The sequence below is a fragment of the Desmodus rotundus genome, chromosome 3 (assembly GCF_022682495.2).
Source record: "Desmodus rotundus isolate HL8 chromosome 3, HLdesRot8A.1, whole genome shotgun sequence".
NCBI classification, from domain to species: Eukaryota; Metazoa; Chordata; class Mammalia; order Chiroptera; family Phyllostomidae; genus Desmodus; species Desmodus rotundus.
In genome coordinates this window covers 153,274,427-153,298,166 of record NC_071389.1, presented here as the reverse complement: position 1 = coordinate 153,298,166, position 23,740 = coordinate 153,274,427, and the positions used below count along the sequence as shown (strand labels likewise).

General features: G+C 43.0%; 1 protein-coding gene and 1 non-coding gene across 5 annotated transcripts in view; both read left to right on the top strand.

Moving 5' to 3' along the window:
* DIP2B (disco interacting protein 2 homolog B) overlaps window positions 1–23,740 on the top strand; it is a 211,119-nt gene that overhangs the window by 183,843 nt on the left and 3,536 nt on the right. For all 4 annotated transcript variants that reach the window (XM_045184278.3, XM_045184276.3, XM_024575594.4 and 1 more), the window contains 14 exons: window positions 1,162–1,271; window positions 1,410–1,490; window positions 4,975–5,098; window positions 7,177–7,298; window positions 8,557–8,668; window positions 10,992–11,101; window positions 11,576–11,706; window positions 13,699–13,867; window positions 14,686–14,856; window positions 15,875–15,936; window positions 16,628–16,685; window positions 18,337–18,411; window positions 20,242–20,419; window positions 22,519–22,642. In XM_045184278.3, the coding sequence (XP_045040213.2) occupies window positions 1,162–1,271; window positions 1,410–1,490; window positions 4,975–5,098; window positions 7,177–7,298; window positions 8,557–8,668; window positions 10,992–11,101; window positions 11,576–11,706; window positions 13,699–13,867; window positions 14,686–14,856; window positions 15,875–15,936; window positions 16,628–16,685; window positions 18,337–18,411; window positions 20,242–20,419; window positions 22,519–22,642 (1,627 nt within the window). The remainder of the gene's footprint in view (window positions 1–1,161; window positions 1,272–1,409; window positions 1,491–4,974; window positions 5,099–7,176; window positions 7,299–8,556; window positions 8,669–10,991; window positions 11,102–11,575; window positions 11,707–13,698; window positions 13,868–14,685; window positions 14,857–15,874; window positions 15,937–16,627; window positions 16,686–18,336; window positions 18,412–20,241; window positions 20,420–22,518; window positions 22,643–23,740) is intronic.
* LOC112318706 (U6 spliceosomal RNA) lies at window positions 110–216 on the top strand. Its single transcript, XR_002976234.1, has one exon. It is a non-coding gene; the product is annotated as a U6 spliceosomal RNA (small nuclear RNA).

The following is a 23,740-nucleotide window of genomic DNA, read 5'->3' as shown; positions in this document are numbered from 1 at the left end:
GAGTAGTTCAGCGATACTGACGTGCTGTATCTCCAGGGAATAAAAACATTCTCTCAGAATTTTTCTAATCAACCACAGTGCCGTTAGCCTGTTAAGAAATTTAACCTTGGTGCTCGCTTGGGCAGCACATAAACTGAAACTGGAACAATACAGAGAAGGTTAGTATGGCCGCTGCGCAAGGATGACACGCAGATTCACAAAGCGTTCCGTGTTTTTACATGTGAAAGGACACGTGGACAAAGACAAGGGGGGGAGGATTGAATGTGGAAGATGGGGGAGGGGAGGGTTGGGGAGAGTAAGGGGGGAAAAATGAGGACAGCTGTAACTGAACAAGGATTAATAAAAAGAAATGCTATGTAGAACTTAAATTGCCATTAATTTACAATAAATTAAATTAACTAAAAATGGTTGATTCAGAGTTTGAAGAAGTAAACACAGAGGAAAATAAAATTGGCTAATATTTCATTCTTCTCTTTTTCTTTCATTAAAGAAAGAAATTTAACCTTAATATGCTTTCATCTAATAGTGTACAGGCCATCTTCATATTTGTCCACTTGTTTGTTATAGATGATTTTTTCAAAAGTTAGTATCCAGTTAAGATCATGATTTCCATTTGGCTGACATGTCCTTTAATTTAGAAGCTCCCAGCCTTATTTTGTCTTCAAGACATGGATGCTTTTGAAGAGTCCAGCCAGTTGTCTTACAGAATGTCCTACAATCTGGGTGTCATTATTCACTTTTAATAAAGCAATTCTCACTCTTTTGATGAGCTTACTCTCAGTCGTTGCAGAAAGCAGATTTCTTCCTGGACCACGGTTAAGCTCACTTTTGGGGTTGTATTATGATTGGAGCAGATGTAACCAACCTCCTCACAGTGAAAACTTCCCTATACCCAAGCCATAGGAACCCATCTGCTCCCCTCCACCTCCCATTTTCCATCTTTCCTGTGGTCCTACTTTTTTTTGTATTTATATGTGTCTGTGCTTATTGGTTGCTTTTCCCCACTGGAATTCAAACCCTTTGTCTTGTTTGCTTCTGTGTTCCTGGTGCCTAGAAGAATGCTCAGTCCATTTGAACCAGTTTTGGTCAATCTGAAAACACTTTCAGGTATATAGCTTGAATTACCATCTCCAGAGAGTTGAATTTTGCCTTTACTTACAGGTGTAGGCCCTGCTTCTGTGATGGTTGGGAACCTGGTTGCTGGAAAGCGGATAGCACAAGCTGCAGGAAGGGATCTCGGGCAAATTGAAGAGAATGATTTGGTAAGGAAGGTAAGTGTTCCAGAAGTGTCGATCTTTACAAATAAGTCAAGGACAGAACTTAAACTTCATGTAGCAGCTGGAAGATGTGTTATCCAACTTTTTAAAAGTTGCCAACCCTGATTCATTCTTTCTGCTTTGTGACTTCAGCACCAGTTTCTGGCAGAGATACTACAGTGGCGAGCCCAGGCAACTCCTGACCATGTACTTTTCATGCTATTAAACGCAAAGGTATGAAAAACTCAGTTGTATATCAAATCAGCTGAATGTTGTGCGAGTATCTTAGACACTCCTGATCTCTCTCTCTCTCATCAGACAATTTCTGTTGGCAACTCCTGAGGAAGGAGTCACTGCTTTCTCATTGCTTTGACGTGTGAGGATAAATTGGAAATAGGGCAATTATTCCAGGTTGAAATGAGACTGCCTGCAGTGCTATTTAGCGTAGTCTCTTCTTGTGTTACCATCGAGTCATCTCTATTTAGTTCCACTGGGAATGGGGGAGCCAACAGTGCAATTACATAGATCTACAGATGGATAGAATTCATTATGTCACGTAATTTTTTACCTAGTTTGACTTAATTCTTTGCTTTCTTCCAGGAAGAAAGTGGCTTTGGATTAACCTTTCTTTTATTTACTTATTTGTTTATTTTTTATTTTAGAGAGAAGAATGAGTAAGGAGAGAGAGAGAAACACCAATTTGTCGTTCCACTCATTTATGCATTCATTGGTTGATTTTTGTATGTGCCCTGACCAGGGATTAAACCCACAACCTTGGCACATCAGGACAATTCTCTAACCAACTGAGCTGCCAAGTCAGGGCTAGATCAACAATTTAAAAACTGGAGTTATTGTTGGTACACACTTAAATGATTTATTGCTAATAGATAAAAAGCAAGTTGAAAAATCTTTAAGAGTGCATTTAACTATCACTTTCTAATCATGGTTCACCAGAACATGGTTTTTTTTAAGTTAGGCATTCTGTGGGAGTCTGCTGAGATGTTTGTTTTAGTGGCTGAGTCGGAGGCTAAAAGTACTGTGACCATGGCATGTAACAGTATTTCCCACCCATGGGGGGGTCTGCCCCGCCCCCCCCCAATATTCTGATATATTTCTCTCTCTCTCTCTCTCTCTCTCTCTCTCTCTCACACACACACACACACACACACACACACCCTTTTGAGAATTTATGTCAATGATAGAACTTAATGAGAAAAGTATGCTATGCATCTTAATGAAAAGTCATTAAAAACCTTAAGAATTACTGCTGTATCGTGCAAACTTTGGGACATCTTTGCTCCACCTTTACATGTAGTGGTCTTCTCTTCAAGCGTATGATTCATTTGGACCCTTCCGTTTCAGTAAGATGCCAATCCATCTTCGCATTCCACTTCCCAGCCTAGCTACAGTTAAAGTTATGGCCTTGTGAAATTCGTAGCCCAGATATTTGTTAGTGAGTATTAGTTTAAATTTGTTTTTTGGTTAGAGAAGTAATATATATATGGATGGCTAAAGGACATGTAGTTCATTTATTTTTCTGTATATTCTAACATTTTACCCTGGATTGGGCCAGTCTATCAGAAAGTTTAATAACCATATAGCATTGTTCCCTCATGTCTAGAAATTTGTTTTTTATTTACCATGGACCAAAAAAAAAGAATGTAAGAAATGGTCTTACGAATTTAACCCAACTTTTGCCAAAGGGATGTTTATTTTAGTGTTAAAACCCTAATGTCCAACAGATAGACAATTAACTAAATAAATTATGGTATATAAACATGAAATACTACATAGCAATTCAAAACAATATTACTGAAGAAAAATTTGATGACCCAAAAAATATTCATAATGTGTAAATAGAAAAAAATTGGATATAAACTTTAATAATAATTGAGTACTTATTGAAGACCCTGTTCTAGGCACTTTGTATTTCATTGTTCATTTCGAGGTTGAGGAAACTGGGGCAGAGAGACATAAAATAACTTGCCGCAGGTCACAGGGTGGTTCGCAAGTAGAAGGGCAGGAAAGTAGCTCTTTCAGTTGAACACAAATTGTCTCCAGAGCCCTCATTCTTAGCTGAGGTACTGCCTTTGGAAGATAGTATGATACGATACTGTTTTTAAATGTTGCTTGTGAATTTGTATACAATAGATTTTTTTTAACAGGAAAATATATACCAAAATAATTAATAGTGGTTACATCTTATATGTTTATATTCTCCAAATTTTCTATATGGAACATGTTCTATTTTATATGACTGAAATTAAAAACCTATTTTTAAAAGAAACTGTGTAGTAAAACTTTTTTCATCATGAGATTTTTTTAGATATACAGTCACGGGGATTAAGACCATGTGGTATTGGCACAGCAAAGAACACTTTGGCATTATCCACTGCATGGAAGATGGGCATAAACAGTGACCCAGCATTTCCACCTCTAGGTCTGTAGCTGACCAAAGCTTGTGTATTATGCACCAGGATATTGTACAAGAATGAAGTCTGTCAGCAGTAGAATGGATGAAAAACTGGTTGTGTGTTCATACAGCTACATGCACAGCAACAGAAATGAGTGAACTACACATAGGCCTCCAGCCCAGAAGTCTCTTGAGATAATATGAGAGAAAGAAGCAAAGCACAAAAGTGTGAACAGTACAATTCCCTTTATATTAAATTCAAAGCTTCATGAGTGATTTATGAACAGCAGTTAACATTAAAAAGGCAAGATAGTGATTCCTATGGAGGGAAGAGCAGGCCGGCCTGGGGGCGGCTCATGGGGGTGCTTTTCAGTTGTTGGCAGTGGGCTTTTCTCCCCTCGTGCTGGTTCTTCCACAGATGCTTGCTTTACAGCTTTTTAAAATAAGCTATACATTTATATTTTATGCACTTTCCCATGTGTAAAAAATTTTTACAAGGGAAAAGGGGTTATAAAAGCCCAGCTCAGCCCTAGCTGGGTTGCTCAGTTGGTTTGAGCATCGTCCCAATACACCAAGGTTGTGGATTCAGTCCCCGGTAGGGGCACATACATGAATAAACCAATGAATGCATAGATAAGTGGAACAACAAATCGATGTCTGTCTGTCTGTCTCTCTTTCCTTCCATCCACCTCCCTCCCCCTTTCTCTCTCTCAAATCAGTTAAAAAAAAAAAACAGCTCAGTGAAACTTGAATTGATAATAAGGGTATTTATGAAGACCCACAGGAGAAATTATTCTCAGGATCAGGTATAGTTGGCCACTTTCTAATCTGCTAGTCTTTATTATTATCAGACTATCAGCAATTATTACTGTTTTATTTACATCTTTGCTGTCAGAGCCAAATACGTGCTTAATGCCCAGCAAAGGCACGTGACCACATGACCAGCGTTATTTGTCCTAGCCTCACTCCTGCCCTCACCCTACTTTTATTGCCTTTATTTTCCCTTTACTCTTATTTCCTCATTTAAATTTTTTTAAATCCCTGTGTATTTTTAAAGCTATTTTAAGTAAGAAAGACTATAAGTACATATGTTTGATGTAAATTAATGTTGATATTCCCTAAGTACCTTTGAAAAAAGGAATATCACACGTGTCTTTTGGCAGTAAGGGAGTTTTCACTGGAATTGATAACTAGCTAAAAATAATGTACTAAGGGATAAGCCTTTCAGGTATTATATAATGCCAAATTGACTATAGTTGTTTCTGCCTTACTTTCTTAATGGGCTCTACTTCCTCCTGTTTAAAGGGCACTACTGTGTGCACAGCAAGCTGCCTTCAGCTTCATAAGCGAGCAGAAAGGATTGCATCAGTTCTTGGTGATAAGGGACATCTAAATGCAGGTGACAACGTGGTGTTGCTCTATCCACCTGGTAAGTGCTGAGTTGGTAGACTGGACTTACGTTCTATTACTAGACTATACACGGTAAGAGGACAGGAACTCAGGGCCACCATGTATGACCACATAGGCTGTGCACATCCAGACGCCGGAAGGACCCTGCACACAGGCTAGGGTGCAAAGCAAGCCTCACCCCTGGAGTTGTGCGGCATGGTGGTTCATCTGGACCCGGTCTGTTGTACTCACTCTTGTATCTCCATCAACTAAGCATAGTGCCTAGCCTGTGGTAAATACCAAATGAATGAAGGCTTCCCATGAATGAGATGCTTTGGTTCTAGGAGTGTTCAGGAATGGGACCATTTTACCCAGTTTCCAAAAGAAAGTTGTCCATGAACTCTTTCGACTTTAAAATTCTTCATATCGTGATTGATGTGTAGTATTCCTCGATTATTGCTTCTTTCATCTTCCATACTCTAATTTAATTTAACACCCTTGTCTTCACAGTAAGAGGGGCTCAGAATTATTTGATGACAGTTTGATGTAAATATTCAAAATTCTAGGTGAAATATTTGAGTTGTTCCTGTCTTTATTCTTCTGCCACCTAACCCACTCAGATATCCAGCCTTCTTTGGTCTTTCATACTGCTCATTTCACTTTGCTCTGTGACTGCTGTGTTGTTTTATTTACACTGACACTAAGCGTCCTGAGGCCCCGGCTGGTGTGGCTTGGTTGGTTGGGTGTTGTCCTGTGCACCAAAGGCTGCGGGTTTGATTGCTGGTCGGGGTGCATATGGGAGGCAACCAGTCGACGTCTCTCTCTCCCTCTCGCTCTCTTTCTGTTTTTTCTCCCCCAGCCCTTTCCTCTCTCTTTAAAAGCAATGAAAAAAGTAATGTCCCCAGATGAGGATTTTTTTTTAAGTTTCTTAGAAGGCCATCTGGTAAAGGAACCCCTCCTGTGGTGTTCCTGTGACACTGTCTTCTGTCTACCAGTTGATGACATGATGATGGAGCAGTACTCTTCCTGAGGGGGCCACCCACCAAGTCCCAGTTATGTCGTCGTCTTTATATTGAGACACACTGTGCCTCCCTAACACTTGTACCCACTGATGGAGCTTCGTGTTAGAGATCTAATCACTCTTCACGTATGACGGGGGACACCCCCCAAAATGAAATTATCTTCTGGAGGGTGGACCCCTAGTAGTACAGCCTCCCCTCCCCCCCACCCCCCAGGTGAGTGTTCTAGGAACCCACCTGTGTCACTGTACTAGCTGGCATTGTTGTGAGAGGCTGCGTTTGAATTTGGCTTTGGTGAATTTTTTTTGAAGGCTCGTTCAACACATTTGCCCATTTCATAATGGGTGATTTACGAACATACCTGCCCACACTGCTGAGTGTTCGGCAGTTTTGACAAAAAACAGCATGACCCCTGTACCCCACCCTCTCTATTCATCGATATTGTGACTTTTTTTTTGTTTGTTTCCCTGGATGAAAAGAGTCCTCAAAGGGAAATGTTTTGCTGGTGTGGAAGAGGAGAAACAAAAAATGGCAGATGCGCTAAAAGGCATCAAAACTGACAAGTTCTAAAACTGTATTGAGCAGTGGACAACACATCCTCGTATAGATGTAGTGCATCAAATGGAGAGTGTGTAAGAATAAATGCACAATTTTTTATAAATAAATTCTGGGGTTTTTCAGGCCCCCCCACCCCCGCATAGTGGCCTTCTACATATTTAGAGAAAGCTCAGGTGTTCCTAATCTGTCCTTTCCCCATTATTTTATTTACCAAGTTTAACATCCCAAATTTCCGCAGTTAATTCTCCTGAGTGACATCAAGAAATGCTATAAAAATACCTTCTTCAGGTATCTTTCAAGAGTTTTCTTCACTTTTGACTTCCTTCTTACTGATTTTTGGCTTCTCTCTCGATTTTTTTAAAGTTGTTTTCAATGCTTCCTCCTTTCCCTTCTATTCTTAATTTTAAAAATTTCTTCTGTTAGTGTCTCTGTTACATTATGGTCTAAATAACCCTTTTGGCACATGGTTGAATAAACTGGTTTGGGAAGACCTGTGTTTTAGCTTTGCAGTGCGTGGCAGCTAAGCGACTCTGTCTTGCAGGCGTCGAGTTAATTGCCGCATTCTATGGCTGCCTGTACGCGGGGTGCATACCTGTGACTGTCCGGCCTCCTCACGCTCAGAACCTTACTGCCACATTGCCCACAGTCCGCATGATTGTCGATGTAAGTACCAAGTATATCTCGTCCTCATTTCGTAACATGCAGATTCAGACAGCGATGGAGCCTTACTAATTTTCCAGTCCTGTTCAGTCCGGAAGTCAAATCTGTCTCCTGAAAACTGCCTGTTTTTCCTTAATCTGACCAAAGTGAATAGCATTATTCAGTGAAGGAACATTGGAAAGTAGTTATTGCTGAGATACAGGATTGTGTACATTTAATGTGACCATTAAAGAGCTGAAGCTGTCATAATAATTCTCCATAAAACTTCTTTTCCCCCCTTTTAAAAAAATGTTCTAATTTTTTTTATACAATAACCAAGGTAGTTTTACATGCCAAACTGAATTCTCCCCACTGTCAAGTCACTTTTATTTTGGTAAATTTTATAAATTCAGTGCATATACTATTCAGTATAGTGCTAAAAGGTGTCCAGATCTTGCTCTGGAAGTGACAGTTTGCATAGGACATGAGAATTGATGAAAATAAACCTCTTTATGTTAATAAGTCTATTATCCTGATGTCCTTTCAGGCAAAGAGTTACAAAATTCCAATTTATGTAACATTTATTTCTTTTAAGAACTGCTGCTCTGTCAGCAACTGGAGCCTACAGCATGAAAACCATGTTCACCATAGCTGATTTCATTACAGAGTTCAATTCAGCAAAATGCCCTTGTCGCGCTCTGGCAAGGTGGGCCAGAGCGGCAGGGAGGGAGGTTTCCTTCCATTGGCAGCGTTTACGGGGAGGTCAGGCGTTTTGTGTTCTGTGTGTGGATGAGCGGGAGGGAAAGCTCGGTTTCTGTGAAAGCGCAGAGTGCCTCACATTCAGCAAATGCTCGAGGTCTCCTTACTTGTACCAGCCATTCACTAAACTGCTGCAAACACCAGTTCCTTCAGAGATGATCGTCTGACTTTTCTCATTTCTTGAGCACTACAAAATTCATGTTTTTATTTTATTTTGGTTTTCATGAAACCAAAAGATCATAGGCTGCATACTGAGCTTAAAGCCGTGGGGTATTTGAGAATCCCTGTTGTAAATAAAGCTTGTGTCCTGAACAGTTCCATCATTCTGAGGCGATTAAGTGTTACAGATTACCAGAAGGACAAATGTAAGAAGAACCACTGACCCCCATTGTCCTGTGTGTGTCCTTTGAAAAACTAACACTGCCCTGTCCAGTGTGGTGTGCGAGTTGCTTTTAGCAGCAGCCTCTGGTGCTACATGGGGGCTAATCCTCCTGGTGCTCATTTCTGTTCATTTGTTTTCTAGGTCAGCAAAGCCGCCTGCATTCTCACCACACAGACGCTAATGAGGTTACTGAAGTCCCGAGAGGCTGCAGCAGCTGTGGATGTGAAAACCTGGCCAACCATCATTGACACAGGTGAAGGGGAGACTCTCCAGAGTTGAAGGAACAACAGCATTTACTTCCTAGATTCTTATGCCAAAAATATTATGTAGCTCTTACGTCACAAAATATTCCCTCTGCCAAGATAGAGGCCAAACTTAATACCCAGTCATCTCACATTATTACCAAAAGGCCAGATGCTGCCGCAGCCAGTTCCAAAAAAGCAGATCACAATATGCTAAGGACTCTAGAAACAAAAAAGTGTCTTGCTGTTATTCTTGGCATCATGAAACGATGGTTAGATTTTTATGCTGGATATGACCATGCACGTGTAGGGCCATGTAAAACACTGAGAAGACCTGATAGTCTGTATCCAGATGTGATACAGTAGAAACAGCACTAGACTAGGAGTCAGAATACCTGGTTCTAGTTTGAGCTTTAGTACTTAACCTCGTCTGAGATTAGCCCTTTCTAAAACACTGCCTACCCTTACCTGACTCACATATATATTGAGAATATCCAGTACAGTATGATATGAATGATAAAGTTCTTTGAAAACCATAAAGATTGCATGAATTTTAGATGGTGTTTCTACTAAAGAAGGAAGTAAGACCTAGGGCTACCTGGAGAATGGTGCAGCGGAGAGTGTGAGTTACGGAGTCAGGCAGATGGGGTTTGAATCCTAATACTCTGTTCTCTGAATATCCCCAATAACTTGGGCAAAACTGGTTTATAATAGGGGTTGTAATAACTACTTTATGGTGTTGTAAATATTAAAATGACATGTAAAGCATCTCACACATAATCATAATATCTTTAATTGAGCCCTTTCTGTGTGTCAGACATCTAAATATGCTAATTTTATCTTTGCACCAACCCTATTAGATTGGTGCAGATTTTATCCTCATTTTACAGGTAAGAAAACTGAGGCGCAGGGAGGTTAAGTGGTAGCACTGACATTCAAACCCAGTTTGGCTCCCTTCCCAGCCTCTTAGCCATTCATTTCCTTCCTGATTTGATTTCAGTATGTACTATGTCGTGTTCGCCTCATGAACACTTATATGGGCTTAAACGCAGGGAAGGACATGTACTTGTGGCTTTTGTGTGCCAGGTGCTGAACTAGATTTTTTTTGCATTTGTTACTTAAGGACATAAGCACAGTCGTTTATAATAAATAGCACAAATGGATTGTGTTGGTGTTAATGATACAGATAGATGTACTCTGGTTATTGGGCTCATTCACGTTTCAGGAAGCCCTGAAATATGGACAGTGATGCAGACACCAGGAAGGTTTCTGTAGGTACATGAATGACCCTGCCCTACACAAAGGTGGGTTGAAGGTGATAGAGAAAGCCTTTGGTTTGGCCAGAGGTGGGTGCACCCAGTAATAGACAAATATAAAAGTCAGAGTCAGAATTGTTTCTTGATCCAGAAACCCAAAGGAGCCATTGAAAAGGCATAGTTGGGGCCAGAGGTATCCTTGATGCCTTTGGTTTTGACAAATTTACAAAACAAATTTGGAGGGAAAGTGAGAAGTATGTAAATAAAATCATCATTCTTAAAAATCTGCTGGGGCCCTAGCTAGTATGGTTGAGTGGATTGAGTGCCAGCCCGCGAATCAAAGGGTCGCTGGTTCGATTCCCAGTCAGGGCACATGCCTGGATTGCAGGCCAGGTCCCCAGTGGGGGCCACGTTAGAGTCAACCACACATTGATGTTTCTCTTTTATTCTCTCTCCCTTTCTCAATCTCTAAAAATAATTAGGTAGATCTTTTTTTTATAAACCTGCTATGTGAACTTGGAGGAAAATACCTTTTAAAGCAGTCCAGGGTTAATATAACATGCTCCAAATTGTAAATAATGAACTTTAACTTGAAACCCTCATGATAATAATAAGCTTTTTGAGCATTTAGTCAGTTTTTTCAAATTGCTTTGTGTGTGTTAACTTCCCAGCAATTCTATTAGGGAAGGTTATTATTACCATCTTAGACATAAGGAAACAGATGCAAAGAGGTTAAATAACTTAAAGGTCACCTCACTGAAAAATGGCAGAGGTGGGATTTAAACATCAGCAGTCTGCCTCCTTATTTTTCAACTACTATGTTATGATACCTTTCATTAACCTAGTAAATACATATGTCTGACATAGACTTGTTCATATTATCTAGCGTTGTCCTTAACTCCAGCCCACGTCTTAGAGTGACATATGTAAGCTGCTTGGTTAAATATGAGAAGCCTAAGCTTTAGCAAATTCCAGAAGCTAAATTCGGCCATAGCAAGGACACAGAAAACCAGTTAAAGCAATGATTTTCATGTTCCAGCATATCTGATTGACATCAGATTTTTTCTTTTCCTTGCAGATGATTTACCCAGGAAAAGGTTGCCTCAGCTGTATAAACCACCCACTCCTGAGATGTTGGCGTATCTTGATTTTAGTGTCTCTACAACAGGCATGCTTACAGGAGTGAAGGTAGAGTAGTCTGGGTATATTTACTCACTCACTGGATGCTGGGAAAATGCCAGGCCTGCAAAAAATAGAGATGACCACTGCCCCAGGGACTTCAGATGTAGAGGCCAGCTGGTTGTACCAGAGACCAGTAGGCGGAGGATCAAGGGTCCCTGCTATATTTAAATAAAAGCATTGGCTCTTCCGGAATAAGTTATCCCAAGGAATTTGTGTTATGCCATGTTCTGAACCTAGCATAGAAGCTAACAGATAATAAGAGTTACAGAGGGTATGGAATTACAGATTCATATTTTATAAAATTTAGTATTGACATTTGTTACCTTAAGTTAGACCTAGATTAAGCTTTTTGAGCCAATGGAAACTATACATCAATTTGAAGAGTTTGAGGCCCTTGAAGCTTCACAAAACTATCGTTGGAGCTGTTTTTCCGCCTGCGGGATGCCTGTTCCATCCTGTTCCTTGTTCCTTCCTTTCCAGATGTCCCACTCCGCAGTCAACGCTCTCTGCAGAGCCATCAAGCTCCAGTGTGAGTTGTATTCATCTCGGCAGATCGCCATCTGCCTCGACCCCTACTGTGGACTTGGCTTTGCACTCTGGTGTCTCTGCAGGTGAGAATGGAAAAGCAAAGGTGGGGATGTCTATGGGAGCTCTAACCAACTCATCCTTCCTTTCACTCCTTTAATTTGGGAGTTTAAATAAAATGCTGATTTTTTTCCCAGAATTTCTGCACCTAATGTATCTCTGATGTTGGTTTAGTTGTGTTTGTATTCCCGTTTTTCCTTTTCTGTAGTTTTTTGCCTCATACAAAAGATCGGTGATCTTATTACCTGCTCTCTGCACCATCCTGTAATCCTCATTTTAGTGGTAGAGCCAAGTAGAGATGATTCGTGGGTAAAATATGTCATGCTTTGACAGCCAGAACGCACCCCCTAGTCTTGACAGGAAGGAATATAATGGGGTGGGGTGACAGCATGTTGCTGGAAAGCAGCACGCCCGCCCTGGCCAGATTGTTTCTTGTGGAAAGCATGTTACCACTCCTTCCACTATCCACCCAGAGAACCTTATCTCCGACCTACATTTTCACCTCCTGCGTGGACATCTCCATGAATCCTTCATAAACATGTGGAACTCACCATCCCCTTCTGTGTCCCCATCTTTGTTAGGATGGGGTCATTCACTTTGGGGCCCAGACAAGGAGCTCGGGCCTTACCATCAGCCTCTGTATCTTTATGTCTTGCATCCAGCCAAATGTCACGTCCTTTGGCTCAGCTGTTCCTAAATCTGTCTACACCGGGGAATCACCGAGGGATCTAAAAATCATGATGGGCCTTTCCCAGACTTAGTAACTTAGAGCTCCAAAGGTGGAGACCATGATCCATCATTTAAAATTATTTTTTATTTCTTTAATCAACATAAATTACAATTTAATTAATTATAAACTCAGGGTGTTGCTCCAAAGTGGGTTTAATGAACAAATAACTAGGTTTGGTAATATCTCTATACCCTTGAGAATGGCCAGTGTTTTTTAAATACAGGATTCTTGGCCTCCTGGTGATTCTGATCTATGCTCAGGTTTAGGAAGTTGAGAATTCATGGCTGTAGACTAAATGTATGATACGTGACTCCGCCGTTCCTTCCCTTTTTTCTTTTTTTTTAAAGATTTTATTTATTTTTAGAAAGAGGAGGAGGGAGGGAAAAAGAGAGGGAGAGAAACGTCAATATGTGGTTACCTCTCACGCGCCCCTTACTGGGGACCTGGCCCTTAGCCCAGGCACGTGCCCTGACTGGGAATCAAACCCTCGACCCTGTGGTCCGCAGGCCGACACGCAGTGTACTGAGCCACACCAACCAGGGCCGTTCCTTCCTTTTTATCCCCGCTGCGCTGTCGGGATTCCAGCCCTCATCATCTCTCACCTAGACTATTACAGTTTCTCCTAAGTGTCTTTCAGCCTTCAGTGTCTCGTGTCTCCAGTCCCTCCTCCATATTTCTAGTTTTGTCCCAACGTAAAGCTGCAGTGACTGCCTGCTGGGTGAAGTCTAAAGCTTTCATACGATAGTTAAGCCCTTTCACAGTTTGACCCCAGCCCGTCTGGCCTCACTTCTCACCACTCCCCCATGCATCCTGGGCTGTAGTATTTCACACTGGATACGATTTCTGTCAACCTTAAACACACCATGGAATTTTGTACCTCTGCGTTTGCATATGCTGTCCCTCTGCGTGGAATACTCTCATCACCTTCCTCGCTTCCTCCAGCCCCTGTCAAGTTCCTGCTCGTTCTTCAGGCTGCAGCTCAAGTGTCACCTACACATCAAAACACCCCCAACCCAACCTTTCCCAGTTTGAATGACTTGCCCTTTATTCTGTGATCTTGCTGTCCTTTATTCCCATCTCAGTTACTGTACCTACCACAGTCTGCTTTATTTTATAGTTATGTGTCTTGTGAGTTGCATATGAACAAGGCTGATTCTTAGACCTTTATATGTAGTTTGACCCTACACTGCCCTCCATGCTTAGTAAATATTTGTTGAATTGATGGTGATCTAAAACATCAAGACACCTAGGAGGATTTGAGGTCAGCTCTTGTCTTTTTTCATTGCAGTGTCTATTCAGGTCACCAGTCCATCTTAATCCCTCCTATGGAGTTAGAAAACAACCTTTTCCTCTGGCTTTCCACTGTCAACCAGTACAAAATAAGGGATACGTTCTGCTCCTATTCAGTAATGGAACTCTGCACCAAAGGGCTTGGAAACCAAGTGGAGGTGCTAAAGGTAAGAGGCCGCTGCAACAAGTCGCCAGTCCTGAGAGGTTTTAAAGAAATGGGCCGGGTACGACCCTAAGGAGGGATTGACAGATGTGTCTGCTTGGCTTCTACTAGGCAGTCAGGTGTTTTGTAAACCTCAGGAAGTTTATCTCTTCCACTTTCTGATTTACTGCACTCTGTCAGAGTTTAATCGGAGTCTTAATTTGTGGAGAAGAAGGTGAAACTGGTTGGGAGGCTGAATGGGAACGACTTTCTATAAAGATGAAAGGGAACTGTTACCTCCAGCAGGACTTTTCCGGGTAGAGTTTGCAGCCTCAGCATGTTAGAGATCGGGGACCGCCCAGACGCAAAGGGGCAGCTCCTGCATGTGTGTCTCCAGTGATCGCACATGAGATTGGCATATGGAGAGTCAGGAGGCACTGAGCTCTCTTTAACAGAGAAACCCGACCTTAAGAAGGAGAGGAAGAGATGAGAGATATGATCTCCAGGGTGCTAGATTTCTTGTCCTCTTAGTCCCGTCTCTCCAATTGGACATAGGGAGAAATATAAGGTACAGAAATGGGGAGGGATAAAAATGGATTGCTGCGGAACCTAAGATTTTTAGATGAAAGAGAAAAGAAATAGAGAATGAGCACATTTACCAGTGGGAATGACTTTAGTGGAATGCCTTGGAACTTTTAGAAAACTTACATATTTTCTGGGTGCCTGAGGTAAAAATACATAGTTCCTTGGCTTTTCCTGACCTAAGAGATACAGCAGTGGCCCTGCCTGTTCAGTTCTTTTGTGACCCTGCTAACTTCAGCTCACGTGCTTGGTGTCTTACAGACCAGAGGAATCAACCTCTCCTGCATCCGGACGTGCGTGGTGGTGGCCGAGGAGCGGCCCCGCATCGCCCTCCAACAGTCCTTTTCCAAACTCTTTAAAGACATCGGTCTGTCTCCGCGGGCTGTCAGCACCACTTTTGGATCAAGAGTCAATGTAGCAATATGTTTACAGGTGACTGTCGTGAACTGGTGCGTGGGAACAAATGGAGGGGAACGTGTGGTGCTCTGGAGCGGAGGCCTTGGAGACATTGCCTGGCACTGCGGGGTTGTGGGCTTTCTCTTTGGACTTCGCTGTGCCTGCGTTTGCTCATCTCTAAGATGAAGATGATAGCATCATCTTATACATGGTTCCGTAGAATCACTGAGTCACTAGGTGCTACACGCTTGGAGTTTTTTCTGGCATTTGGGCACCCCTGTAAATGTTTACTCTTAGTAGTAGCTTTATGGTCCGTAACAATGACTAGTGGAGATGTCTTTGTCCTGTTTGAATTTTATTTATATCTCACCTTCTGCTTTTCTGGTCCTCACATTTATTGCTCCTTTGCAAAGGAAGCACAAATAAGCCTGTATTCTTTTCTCCAGGCAGATGGCAACTCTGCCCTGTTGTTCCTGGTGGGGAAAGACCAGAGAAGAACTGAGTCCGATTTCATGTAGCTTGGAGACTAGTGAGGGAAATACAGGCATGGGCAAGAGTGAGAGGAAAAGAAGGTGGCGTACATGGTGGGTACTTTCAGGTCTCCTGTGACCACAGTCAAGTGACTTTTAAGTAGCACCATGATGCTTCAGTCTTGGACCCCAGTTGTGGGTCCCCTGTCGTCCGTTTGGGCCAGTGTTAATTTTGAAAACCCCATGGATGCTGACCTGTCTTGTCCTTGCTTTGAGCCCAGGGATGAGGACCCTCCTCAGCCTAGTAAACTGTTAGTGCTTCACTAGTCTCTGTGGGAAGGCCCCTGGCCCACCCTCCCGAGGGAAGAAAAGAAAGAAACGGGAGGATAAAGCCAGGCCGCAAGTCTCTTTCAGGTGTTGACTGCACGCTGCCTCATCTGGTTGAAGAGAGGGTGAGCTTTCACAGTAGAGTTTGGACTTTCCTTGTACATGGCTAAATGATCTATTTCTTGATTTGAAAATATGAAATGTGGAAATAGAGTCATTTAAATTTTAAATAATGCATTGATTTTTTTTTTCTTTAGGGAACCTCAGGGCCTGATCCAACTACTGTGTATGTAGATCTGAAATCATTAAGGCATGACAGGTACAGTAGATTTATTGTGCTCATTCCCTGTTAGAGTTGAGAGGCAACCAATTATCAATGTTTCTCTCCCTTTCTCCCTCCCTTCCCCTCTCTCTAAAAATAAATAAAGTCTTAAAAAAAATGGATATACTCCTCTGAACGTTTAAAAATAAAAGACGAGACAGACCAGATAAATCAAGCAGAGTAGGGTTTTTGAAACAACACTTTATCTAAACCCCAGGGGGAAAAACCTTCTTCCTCATCAGCTTATAAGGGAATTTTAGCTGTGTCCCAGTGTGAGCACCTGGCCCCGGGGCTCTGCGACCCTTTCCCAAGTCCCGCTGTGTTCACTGGCCCAGCCCATACAAGTATCTCTCCGGAACCGTAGCTCTCAGCCTCCTGAGGGCGAGGGCGTTTGACAGTGTCTGGAGAGGTTTCGTTGTCACAACAAACAGGTGGCTACTGACACCTAGTGGGCAGAGGCCTGGGATATTGCTAAACATCCTCCAGGGCACAGGACAGCCCCACACAAAACATTGTAACAAAACATTATCTGACCCAAAATGTCAGTAATAACGACTTTGAGAAACTTACGCTAGCATAAAAAGGAGAGACAAATTAGCGGTCTTGGGAAGGCAGCGTATAGCTGCAGTAGACATGGTCCGGTCATTTTTTTAAAAGCTTATATGTAGTAAATACTGTTTTTCTGCAGGGTTCGTCTTGTGGAACGGGGTGCCCCCCAGAGTTTGCTCCTCTCAGAGTCTGGAAAGGTAATTTGTTTTGACCATTGGGAAGATAGTCTATGTGGAGAAATAGTTCATTTTAAAGAAACCTGAAGTCATATAATATGGTAGTACCCGGGGCAAGACTTAATTGAAACCTGGAGATAATTCAACATTTCAACTGAACCAATGTTTTTAAATTCATATGGGTACATAGATAAGAATACTTAATTTGAACTTTCTTAATTCCATAGATTTTTTTTAACATGAGTGGCATGTTATTCTTATTTGACAAACTAGCAGAATTTAATGTTCATTATATGCAAGGTGGAGAGATGAGCAACACTTAAAAAGAGCCAGTTCTATCTTTGTAAATGTTACAAGGAAAAAAATAGGGTAGCAGATGGGGAGGGGTGTGGTTTAAGGTCAGGGAAGACATACACATTATTTATTTATAGTTCAAAAGAAATCAAAATGGAGAAGGGATTAAAAATATTCAAGAGCAATTATCTATGGGGATAAGATTTCTTAGATTAGAATGGGGCTTTAAAGTGTTCAAAGAGAGATTTAATTATTGTTAGTTTATGTGGGCTGCTATAACAGAATGCCGGAGACAGGATGGCTTATTAACAACAGAAACATTTCTCACAGTTGCAGTTGTAGAGGCTGGGAAGTCCAAGATCAAGGCACCAGCAGATTAGATGCTGGCGAGGGATTTCGGGCTCATAGATGGCCATCCTGTTGCTGTGTCCTCGTGTGGCGAAAGAAGCGAGGGAAATCTCTGGGCCTCTTTTATAAGGGCACCAATCCCTTTTGTGAAGGCCCTGCCCTCCTGATTTAGTCATCTCTCAGAGTCCTGCCTCCTGATGCCATCCGTCACACTGGGGGTCAGGTTTCCCAGTCCTAACTGGGAACATTCAGTCTATAGCAGTTTTGAACGATTTACTGAGGGTAATGGAACATCAGCATAAGCTTTCAAATTTCTTACCCCTTTGAAGAGATTGTGGTGATACCTCAGAATCCCTTCTAATAATTGTGAAATGCAGAGGAGAAAATTGGGAAGAGAAAAGGGAGTAAACTTACCCAGTGATGGATCCACCCCAGGGGGAGCTTACTCCAGTTTCACCCTTCTGTTTAAGCTCCTCCAGGTGGGCTTGGGTGGGTCTTATCATTGTGTCAAGTCTTCATCTGCCTCAGCCAGCACCTGTTTCTTCTCTCTCCCTCCTGAGGGGGATCCTGGGCACTGGTTGTCTTTTCTGTCCTCTTCCAGAACTTCCCCTCTTGCTCTTCAGCTTCCCCTAACTCTGGCACTCACTGGAGACTGGGGTGGAGTCTCAGGCAGTTCCTTCCTGCTGCTGCCCTTTCTGCTTTAAGGGGTTGTAGTGCCATCCCTCCAGTGAGTAAGAAACGGCAGTTACATGGTTGAATTAGTCTACAGATTCATAGCTGTTATCATTCTGGAGAGCAGTTTCTCATCCCTTTGAAGGAAGGCAGAGCAGTTGGTTCTCTGGTTTATTTTTGAGGATGAATCTTAAAGTACCTCTGGTCTCCAGTGAGCATGGTCCTGTGAGCACCGCCTCAGTTAGCTCCCGCCTCTGGTCTCTCCCGCGCTTCACCAGCGGCGGGGAGAGTGGGTAGCTGCATTTCCTAGGGGTCAGTAGGTTTAACTGAGTCTTCATGTTTTCCCTTTGATTCTTAGATTTTACCTGGAGTAAAAGTGGTTATTGTAAATCCCGAGACCAAAGGGCCTGTTGGAGACTCTCACCTTGGAGAGGTATGTATAGTTTTCACCTTTACTGTGAAAAGTCAGCAGAGAAAAACTTTAGGGTTCATATCCCAGAAGTCAGAGAAAATGTAGGTTTAGCTTCTCGCCCACTGAATTTTCATCTTTTAAAAGAGTTTTAGTTTTTCTTTGTAAAGAAACGGGGCTGAAACGGACAGAAGGGGAAGACTGAACCAGGATGGAGAGGAGACCGAGGCACCCAGACTAGAACTAGTCCCAGATTTGTCCCCTGCCATCCCCTCAACTGAAAAGGAAATTGGGCAAATCCTGCCTCTTCCCCCCTATTTAAGGAGCCACAAATACTTAATTTCTAAAATTCATGCAATTTTATATTCTATCCCAAGATGCACTTAATTTTTGTATTAATATATTTATATTAGTATTTATAAATGTATTTATATTAGTATTAAAATGTTTTTGAAGTCTTAATTTTTCTTCTCCCCAATCTTTGAGGGACACTGATGTTTCTTCCCATAGCTCACTGGGAGGGGTATTGTAGGTACAGGAGCCGGGCAACCTGGGCTCTGCCACATGGCACCTTCTCAATATTGGACAAGTTACTTAGCCTCTCTGGGCCTCGGTTTCCTCATCCATAAACAATAATTGTGCTTGCCTAGTAGAATCGTGTGACAATGAAATGCATTAATACTTGTATCTGTAATGCACATATGAGGGGGGAACGCCCCCCAAAACTGGAATTTATTTGTAAAAAATTGCATATTCTTACATGTTTAAACTTCAGTCTCCTTCGAAGTACTCTCTATTTGATGCAATTCACCCATTGAGACATTTTTTCCACGGCTCAAAACAGTTTTAGAACTCATTGATTTTGATGCCTTTTAGTGCTTCTGGTGTTTTCTTGTTTCCCCTCTTCCACATTGGCAAAACATTTCCCTTTGAGGACGTTTTTCATCCAGGGAAGCAAGAAAAATGTCACTTGGGGCAAGATCACGTGAATAGGAAGGGTAGGGTATGGGGGTCATGCTGTTTTGAGTCAAAAACTGCTGAACACTCAGCACAGGGTGGGCAGGTGTACTTGTAAATCACCCATCATGAAATGGGCAAACATGTTTGAAAGAGTCTTCAGTTAAAAAAAATAATCACTGAAGCCAAATGCAGCCTCTCATAACAATACCAGCTGCCACACTGATACAGATGGATTCCTAGAACACCCACCTAGCAGGGTAAGCCTGTACTACAAGGGGCCCACCATCCAGATGATAATTCCGGGGGGGGGGGTTGTGTCTCCCTTATAGCATGGTGCCTGTTAATATAACGGGTTCTCATAAATACTAGTGTTGTTGACCATTGTTAGCTATTGCATTGTTCGCATGGTAAATTCAGACGCCCTGTAGCGTTTCCTTGAGGGCCTTTCCCTTAGTTTCAGAAGCACAGAAATGATCCCTTGAAGCCTTTGCGGGACTCTGGGAGAGGCTGAGAGGTGGCCCGGGCGGCTGTGTGGCAGGCGGTTAGGAGCATGGGCTCTGCCGCACAGGCTTGGGTGTGAGTCTCCGAGTCTGCATTTTGGGCGAGTCAGCCTTTGTCCTTTCATTTTATAAGATGGGAATAACAACAGTGCAAACTGTATCGTCATGTCACCTACGTCAGGAATGCGTGAGATAAACTAAAGCATGTAAATAAAGTACGTATCGCACTGTTCAGCAACTGGCGAACACTTGAAAAGTCAGCTGCCTTTGTTGTTGCAGTTGTGTTGTGGCTGTTGATATAAAAATGAGTTTAAAAAATTAAAATCATGTGTCCCAAGAGAATCGAATTGATACACAGCACATGTTCCTGGTGAAATGTGACCTTTTCTTGTAGATTTGGGTAAACAGTCCCCATACGGCCAGTGGCTATTACACCATCTACGATAGTGAGACTCTTCAAGCTGATCATTTCAACACTCGCCTCAGCTTTGGGGATGCTGCTCAGACGCTCTGGGCTCGGACAGGATACCTGGGTTTTGTTCGCCGGACCGAGCTCACAGCAGCCACTGGAGGTACGTCCCACACCAACTCCTCCTCTCTGTGCTGCTCTGCATTTCAACCAGGAGCGCTGGCTGGCCTTCCGCAGCCTGCTTTTGGATCGTGGAGTGTGTGTGTTTAATTGTCCCCTCCTATGACTCTTGAACCCATTTGTGAATTCATACTTATTTGAAGTCAGACTTTGCCCCCGAAGAGCACCTAGGAGGTAAGCACCCAGGGCACCCCTGAAGTGTGGGCCAGCGTGGCCTCAGTCACAGAGGTGTGCCTAAGGAGGAGCGAATGGCCCTGGCAGAACACAGACCCTCGGCCCTGGGGGTGACTCTAGCCCTGGAACAAGCCCTTGGGACAGATAGTTCATCTTTTAGTTCTTGCTACTCCCACATACCATTTTTGGAGCAGGAGGAACACTCCAATCCCTGACCGGGAGTCAGTGCAGAGGAGCCCCCCTGTTACAGCGCTCCTCTGTCCCTCAGTGTCTCATGTTGGAGTGAAGACTGCTTCCAAGGCTCCGGGATAAGCAGCCCCCCAGGCGTCCTCTGCCCAGTTCATTGTCATGGCTTCACTGCTATCTGCCTTCGGCCTGCCTTCCTAGTGGCATGAATAGTGGTTTTAAAACACCCAATTCTTGGGGGAGGGAGGGGGGTTCGGCTGGGGTGGGGTGGAGGGATGGGGAGAAAAGGCACACAACTGTAATTGAATAACAATAAAAAATTTTTTAAAAACCCCACCCAATTCTAAATGTATCAGGCACTTCAAGAGCTGATACAGATACCTCACTGGACTTTAAAGGCCAGAATTGAGCCACGACATTTCTTCTTAGCTTCTTGCATCTGTTCCATACCAACCAACATCCATAGTTTTTCCGTATTTCATGGGGAGCCAGGAACATACTGGAAAAGAGAGACGAGAGCCTATCTCTGCCATTGTGCTGTGTGACCTTGAGCTATCACTGAACCCTTTGGCTTCCTCCCTGGAAAATGGGAGATACAGTGTTTCCTGCCTTGTGCAAATGACTGAGATTGAATTGCATGATGCATTTAGGTGCCCGTAACAGCACCTAGCAAACAGAAAGCACTGCAAGTCATTAACTACTGTGCTTCTCTTTTTGTTTTGCTATAAGAGTCTTTATGATCTAGCTTTTCCTGTTGAGGGGAACTCTGCTGGACCTCCTCATCTTTCTCTCTCCAACAGCTGCTAGTATTTGTTTTTCTGAATTTTTCAGAAATATGCTTTTTCCTGAGAATATTGCATTCAGTAGATATAGCAAAATAATCTCTCTTCTTAAAAATGCAATATTTATATAGGCACAAACCACGTAGCTCTGTACATACAGTGTGTGTATAAAATCTTGGAGAGAAAAGAAGAAAATTTCTGCCATGCCGTAGCCAGACTACAGCTGCATTGCCGACCAGAACTAGGCTCTTCCACATTCTGTAATCCTGCTCCTCATATCTGGACCCTTTGACGGTGCCTAGACACGCTGACACGTGTTCGCTATCTTCTCTGTCTCAGGTCCTCACTCCTCCCCCTCTCCCAGACGACATTGGGCCAATTCCCACTTACTCGGAACAGCTCAGCCTGGCTTTGGCTTTTCCAGGCCTCCTTTGAACCTTCGAGCAGAGCTGGGGGTGTATCCCTTCTCCCCTAATGCCTCGTGCACACTCCTGTCACTGGGCTTATTACCACATGATAATGGAACGCCCGTTCGGGTGTCTGTCTCCCCCGGTAGCAGTAGCTGTCCAGAGCAGGAATTGTGTTTGGGCGTCTTTGTCCCCCAGAACTTGGCACGATTCCTGGTACACGGTGGTGGTAGTAGTAAGTAGTAGTAGTATCTGTAGTAGTAGTAGTAATAATAATAATAGCTAATTTTTTAGCACTTACAATGTGACAGGCATCATCATATAAACGATGTTACATAGATTATCTCACTTAATCCTTCGAGCAGCCTTTTGTTTTTATCTTGTCTCAGAGACTTGAGTGATTTGCCCAGAGTTACAGACAGTAAGTGGTGGAGCCAGGTGACATGGCAGGCAGTCTGAACCCTGCGCTCGTGGTCCCCACATTGTCCAGCACTCAGAATGTGTCTGATGAACCAAATTTCTCTCTCTGTCAGAACGTCATGATGCGTTGTATGTGGTGGGAGCGTTGGATGAAACGCTGGAGCTGAGAGGATTACGATACCATCCAATTGACATTGAGACCTCAGTGTCTCGGATCCACAGGAGCATTGCTGAATGGTAAGTTCCCCCCGCAGGACAGGCCTCCCACCTCAGCTGTAGCGTCAAGTAAAACTGATCTAAGTAGTCAGCCTTCTACACCAAATACCACCTGCAGACACAGAACTCCACGGGGCTGAGGGAATAAACAGACTGATTCCTTCTTGGTGTGCCGTCTCCATGAGGCCATGGAGACCCTGAGACAGGCTCTGAGAAACCATTGCGGAGCAGAGCTGAGTCCTCTGTAAGGATAGACTCTTTCCGTTTGAAGGGATCTAACTGACATCCGCCTCTAGAGAGAGGGTGTAGAATGGTGGGAAGAACCGTGACTTTAAGGTCAAAAGACCCAGCTTCAGGGCCTAGCTCTCCTACTTACAGGTGCTTCCCACCTCTGTAAAACACTTTCTCTGTCACTTCCTGATTCTGGGAGGATCCAGTGAGAACTGTGCTTGTAAATTGTTAAATGGTAAGCCGATGAAGAGGATCATTACTTTTATCTGATCTAATTTCCCTCTCAGGGCAGGGAATTCCCCTGCCTTATCCCTGATAAAGGATCATCCAACCTCACATTCACTTAAAACTCCTTAAAATTAAAACCTCGGAGTTTTCATATTGGCCTTTATTCTGGATCCTTGACAGTACGGAATCTGTCCAGTTTCCTTTCTACATACTTGTCAATGTGTCCTCACTCGTTTCTTGTTTCTCCCCTTGCTGAAAAGCCACCGTTCTTTTCATGGTTGTTCATGCTTTCCAGATGCTTCTTTGCCTAAAAATGTTCTTCCCTTGGTTAGAGTCTCTCCCCAGACCTGAGCAATGCCCCCGAGGCATAAGAATGAGGCAGAGAAGCTGTGTGACATGGTTACCCTCTAATTCTAGACATTCAACTTTGAATGCAGCCAAATATTGTATACGTTTTTCTTTCATGATTGTGCCGTGATTGTTAAAGCATATCAGCAGTCAGGTCATCCCCTCCAACCCAGCAGTCCCACTCACTGTAAGGTGACTCGCGACTTTATGGCACTTTTATGGCATAATAGGAGAGACACTTGCGTGGGACACTAAGCTCAGATGAGGCCAGGCCGACTCCCTTCCTGTCGGGGATAAGAACATTAGTCAAAG